Source organism: Calonectris borealis, chromosome 1 (genome assembly GCF_964195595.1).
Source record: "Calonectris borealis chromosome 1, bCalBor7.hap1.2, whole genome shotgun sequence".
Taxonomy (NCBI): Eukaryota; Metazoa; Chordata; class Aves; order Procellariiformes; family Procellariidae; genus Calonectris; species Calonectris borealis.
The window spans coordinates 146,252,247-146,258,246 of NC_134312.1; the positions used below are offsets into that span (position 1 = coordinate 146,252,247).

Below are 6,000 nucleotides of genomic sequence, written 5' to 3' on the forward strand. Positions count from 1 at the left end.
TCCTAGTTCATTCTGAATTACATGCAAGGTGCACTAAATGTAAATGACAAATTGTCTCTGATTTCTGTCATACAAACTTTCTGTGAACAAACCGAACAGCAGTTGTGCTATAGCCATTCTGATCTAAGGATGCAAACAAGAAAAACAGGGCATAACCACAAAAGGTAAAAAAATACTGGTTTGAAACACACAACCCCATTATACAAATTAAAAAAAAAAAAAAAAAGGAAAAGAAAATAGCTCCAAATGGTTATATGCAGGTATCTACTGGCTCTTAGTTAAATTTTATACCTATATGTAGTAATACTGCCCTATAAACAAGACACTTCCATTCTATCAGATTTCTTTTGGAGATAAGATGTCTACTGGTTTGGGGAAGAAAATCTCTGGAGGTGCCCAATACACAAGCAAATCCTAGTGCCTTCTTCTCAACATTAAGGAACGTAACTTTGGTGATCATATTTTGAAGGGACATGCATTCTTCTCTTGCTGTGTCTTACTTTCTGTTTTTAACACGCCGGGTTTTCGATCGCCTCTCAGAGTGTGAGTTTTTCATATACATGGCTTGGATGACAAAAGAGATAAGTATGTTCCTAACTCTGCCAAAGACGCGCTGAATCCTTTAGAGCTAGCCCTTCCATATCTCTACTCAAACTCTGTACAAGTAAACCTGAGTTTAGCACCCTAAGTTATCACCACATCTTCCTGTGAAAATTAGTATTTTTTAAATATTGACTTGGAAATGAACTTCAGCCAAAAAAACTTAATCTCCACTTTCCCAGACATTTGTGCACACTAACCAAAATATAACATAATGTCTTTTCTGCACCCATAGATGCTTTTCCTCACTTGTGCAGAAAGGATACTTACTTCCAATATCTGGCCGTAGCTTTTTGTCATACTCTCTCAACAGCTTGTTTAGTATGAGAGTCACATCTGTGTCTTGTGTTTTTGGAGCTAAAACCCATTTCTGGTTAGTTGTTCCATCTTCATATTCATCCTCTTCAACCTTTCTAGAACTGCAATAACAAATCAAACAAATAGATGTTATTTTACATGACTAAAATCTGAATTTACATTCTGGGTAAATCTCCACACTCATCTGAAGAAGTTTTAGGTATCTCCCTTGGCTTTGCATCTACCCAGCCTTAGGCTGTTTTTGCAACAGGGTGTTCCCATTAACAGTTGTTGAGTACCTGTGGATGGGTCATCATTCAGAATTGTTTAGAAATTGTCTTCCTCCAGTCTCTCAAAAAATTATACTCTAGGAGTTAATACAGCTATCAGAGTAGTATTTTATATCCTGTATTTTAACCAACCTATCCTGACTAGATAGTTTACAATATATTCTTACGAAGAGCGAACATCTGCAGTATTATTTTATTAATATATCAAGACAACTGATTCATCTCTTGCACAAAGGCTAATAAGAGTATTAAAAATTCAGATCTTTTAATACTTCCTGATCATTTTATACTATTAATAAATTATTATATTCTCAGTGCCTGAATTTCAGAGTTTAATGTATTATAAGGCTTAGAATTAAGAGCTTGCTCCTTGAATTTAAGATGGATTATCACAAGCACACAAATACATTGCATAAATTAATCTGAATTTCCCTGCAGCTTTAATGACATTTTTTAAAAAACAGTACTACACCAAGAGTTGTGACTTCTTTCCTTCATAGGTGGATTATTTTTATTTTAAGAATATGCTAATACAAATGTGGTGAAACTACAGTTTGCCCAGAAATCACAGCTAGAGCTATTTTCACACAAGACTAATTTCATTTGTGCGGCTTTTTGAGCACGAAGAGTAAAATGTTGATTTGAAGATGTATCTTTTGGTATCTTAGAAACCAAATCTGTTTGATGTCTCTCGCTGGAGAAAACCTATGACAGTTAAACTGAGATGAAGTTATCAGGAGGAAAGATAACTGCAGTGGTGGAACCTACAGCAGTAATCATGTGTTGCTTCGACCTGCAATTGCCCTGCTGATACGATATCATTTCACAACCTTTTTACGCAAATGTCAATAATTATGCAAGGTGCAAAGCAACGGACAATCAGAGGCACCAGTCTTACTTATTCATGGGATGTGCTACATGCATCAGAGCAATCTCCTTTCTCTCTCTCCCTCTCCTCTCTGTAATGACACTAGTGTCTTTTAAAGTATCTCAGATGTCCAGAAGACTTGATAGACACGCTATAGTAACAGAAAAAAAATGAATACAAGTATAAAAATTTAGTCACAGAGCATCATCAACCCCCAACATTGCTTGTAGACCACCATTCAAGCATTTAATGAAACTTTTAATTGAAACTGCACTACAGCCAATACGCCCCTGAGGATTAGCCATGAATCACTTAACATGACCTCACAAATTGCGAGTGCTGTAGGTACGACTTTTATATAAAATATCTATATTTTAGCCCTTGAGGATTTTCTGCAGAGAGAGCTCACATAACCAAGTTGCAAAAGTAGAGAACACTTAGGGAAAATTTTAAATAGACAAGCATTCCTTTTATGTTAGTAAGTTGTATTTTTAAAAAACTTTATCTTTTTTGTATAATTCACCCAATGAGCATTAAAAAACCCCAAGAGGATTTTTTTTTGGGGGGGAGAGGATTCTCCCTCAGATTCATGACAAGCACTGTGTTTTAATATTACAGCTACAGAACCATTCTCAAAGGAGGCACCGTCTCCAAACATGCAGAGTTGATATTTCAGAGCTGAAACGCTGCAGTGGTGCTGAATTGCCGATAGGAAAGGAGAACAAATCATACGTCTTTTTCTGCTGCACCCACCACAACTTTACTGGAGGCATTCAGACTGCACGTGGAAAAGAGAACGTGGAAAAGTTCAGGTAGGATCAAGATTCCATTTCAGGGAGCTGCTTCTTTAAAACAGTCACTAGTAAGAGTCCAAGCTCTGACAGACCTTTTAAATCCCCTCACTCTAGCAGTTTGTTTCCTAGAAAGTACCTCCAGACGATGTAAATTCCTACCTACCTTCCAGATTAAGATTGGGGGTGTGAGAAGTTTCACAGTGAATCAGACTAATACACTAGATACATATCTTGCAAGGTGTTTTGTTTTCCTCCTTAAGAGTTTGTTATTTCACTTCCCTTGCTTGCCTCTACACAGTTAGGCTCTTGAAGGCACTGGAGGTTGCATTTTCACCTGTAGCCTTACCAGTGACTGCTAAATTCCCAGCATATTCCTGCTATCCACAGAAACAAGTGTGGGATGATGGCAGGCCATTCTCAAATTGGGGAGGAAGAAGGGCTGCACACCTTCCCCAAACTCCTCAGGGGCTGCTAGCTTTAATCCCGTGAGGAGGCAGTGCATAAACCGCAAAGGATGAAGGCTGGAAAACCCTGAGAGGTTGTGGGAAAAGGGTTTTTATCCTGCAACACGTGTGCCCAGGACTTGCTCTGGGGACTGGCATGAAGCAGCCTCTAGTTCCTGTGGGGATTTGGGAGAGAGATGCCACTCAGGTGTGGGGCAGGCTACCCAGAAGGAGAACATGGTTAAGGGAAGGGAAGGGAAGGGAAGGGAAGGGAAGGGAAGGGAAGGGAAGGGAAGGGAAGGGCTCTGAGCATGCCTGCAGCCCGGTTTGTGGCGGTTCCTGCGGGGGACGCTGAGGTGACACCTTTGCCTGGGTTACGCGGCGGGGGCTCTTCCTAGTACCCTGGACAATCCCCGGGCCCGAAGGCGAGCCTGGTCCAAAAGGTCTGCAGCTGCCGGCTGGCCCCCGCTGGCCCCTCACCGCCCGCCGTTACCGTAGCGCCGCCGGGGTGACCCTTCCCGCCTGAGGCAGGTGCCGGGGGCTCCTCGGCCCGGCCCGGCCCGCCACACGCGCCCCTCCCGGCCCCCCTCCGCGGCGGTTAACGCCCGCCGGGCCGAGGGCGAGGCGGTTGACGGTAGCCGCCGCCGGCTCCCCGCAGGCACCAGGGCACTCCCCGGCACCCCCAGCTGGTCCCGGCCGCTGGGCTCACGCTGCCCGCGGCTGCCTTCTCCCTCCTCACGCCGACCCCACCGGCGGGGCCCGCGGGGGTGGGGCGCGGAGGGAAGCCGGGGCTGCCGGCCGCTCCGCGCCGTGAGGGGAGCCCGGGCAGCGCCAGGCGCCGTCCCGCCGGGTGCCGGGCCCTGGCAGCCGCCGGAGCGGGAGAACTTTCTGCCGGGCCGGCTCGGGACATAGACCTCGCGGGCGACCTCCGGCTTCACCCGGGGCTGAGAGGGACAGCGGTGGGGCCGCCGCGCCGGCAGCTCGGGCAGCGGGGCTGCAGCTGGCCGGGGAGCCAGGCAGGTCCCGGGGAGGGAGCGGGGGAAGCCGCGTTTGGGAACGAAGCCCCGGCACGGCGCGGGGGAGGAGGGGAAGAGCCCGCTGTCCTTCCCGGGCGCCGAGTATTTTGCAAACTCCGGCGAGCGGGACTCCAGCCCGCAAGCCCCGGTGCGAGGGGAGTGCAGACTTACCAGGCGTGAAAGACTGAGAGGAGGAAGAAAACCGGCAGGAGCTTAGCGGACATGATCTGGGCAGCGCTGGCCAGGTGAGAGGTGCGGCAGGATGAAGGAAATGTTGCAGGATGTTCACATGAAGGGGAGAATGAGGCAATGAGGTGAAGCTCTTAGCCTCTCTTCCTCTGTATTCTCAGCTTTATACCCTGAAGAAAATACCCCCTTTCACACCGCTCCAGGAAGGGAGGGGGGAGGCGAAAAGAAAAAAGAAAAAAAAAAAAAAAAAAAAAGAAGAAGTGGGACGAGGGGGAAATCCTCAGCGGAGAGACTGCCAGGGCCAGGTATAAATCAGGCTCCACGGTCTGACAGGTGTTCAGCGGGCACCGAGCTGCGGCGCTTCCCCCTTCCTGGCAATCAGTTGCCGGGAGCAGCGGCGCGGCCCCTCCCGCTCCCCCGGCTGGCGCTGGCCGTGCCCCCCGGGCTGTGCACAGCGCGGCGGAGCCCGGGCCCCGCCGGGCCGCGGGCGCCGCGGGGCGGGGTGGGCCGGGCCGGGCCGAGGGAGGGCTGGGGCTGGGGCTGGGACTGGGGCGGGGAGGAAGGGGCGCACCTCGCCCCCGCCCCGCGAGGCGCCTGGCCCGCGGCCAGCCCCGCAGCGCGGCACCGGAGCGCGGCCGGGGGCCGCCCCGCATTGGGGAGCACCTCGTCCACGCTCCCTGCCCAGCTGGTACCCGCCTCGCCGGCAACGGGGGGAGAGCCGGGAAGTGAACGCACACGCACACGGGAGAGGGGGAGCAGCAAACTCGCCAGCCGCAGTCAGAGGCCAGCCGAGAGCGGGGTTTCTCCCCGCCACCACCAGGCCGATGCCCCCGAAGGGGCGGCTCCGTGGGGGCTGCGGCGCCCGGCGGCAGCTTCCCCTCGCTGTTTTGGGGGGTGCCCCCACCCCCAAACCCCACACTCACTTGCCGAATGGCGCCCCAGGGCGCTCCTCTTCAGACGGAGAGAGAGAGGTCGGCGCTGCTGCTGGTCTCGGGGTGGTCGGAACCACGGGCATCCCGATGTACATATAGACGCAGATCCATGTAATCGGTGCGGCTATAGAGAGGGACCTACAGTGCAGTCTTCCACAGACAGATAGACAAACATACACAACGCAGCGTGTTTGTATATGCCGCTGTATCTAGGTGTATATATGTAGAAGTTTGCATGCTCTGTACGAATGCACGGATATACTTATATATGCATAAGGTATCCTGTAGAATGTATACACAGAGAAGAGAGAGATGCGGTAGACCGAGCTACATGGATTTATGTGTATATCGGGAACTTCAGAATAAATGAGGTTTTTCTGCTGTGAGAACTTGGGAAATGTGACGGCAGCCAAGTGTATTCAGGGCAAAAGTAGTTTGGGTCTGAACATCATGTGTCTTTCTACTCCACTAAGAACAGCACAGATGTGATTTTTACCGACTTCAATTCTCTCCAGGTGTGTGGAGCTTTGCACCAGGCGTCAAGGTAATAAGAATATTCCCCTTTGCTTTC

General features: G+C 49.8%; 1 protein-coding gene across 1 annotated transcript in view; it reads right to left on the reverse strand.

Moving 5' to 3' along the window:
• Positions 1-5,258, reverse strand: part of GABRG3 (gamma-aminobutyric acid type A receptor subunit gamma3) — a 341,124-nt gene extending 335,866 nt beyond the window's left edge. Inside the window, exons 1-2 of the mRNA XM_075134904.1 lie at positions 4,480-5,258; positions 871-1,019 (exon numbers count right to left, since the gene is read on the reverse strand). Coding sequence (XP_074991005.1) covers positions 871-1,019; positions 4,480-4,532 — 202 coding nt within the window. The 5' untranslated portion in view covers positions 4,533-5,258. The remainder of the gene's footprint in view (positions 1-870; positions 1,020-4,479) is intronic.
• Between the last annotated feature and the right edge of the window lie 742 nt (positions 5,259-6,000).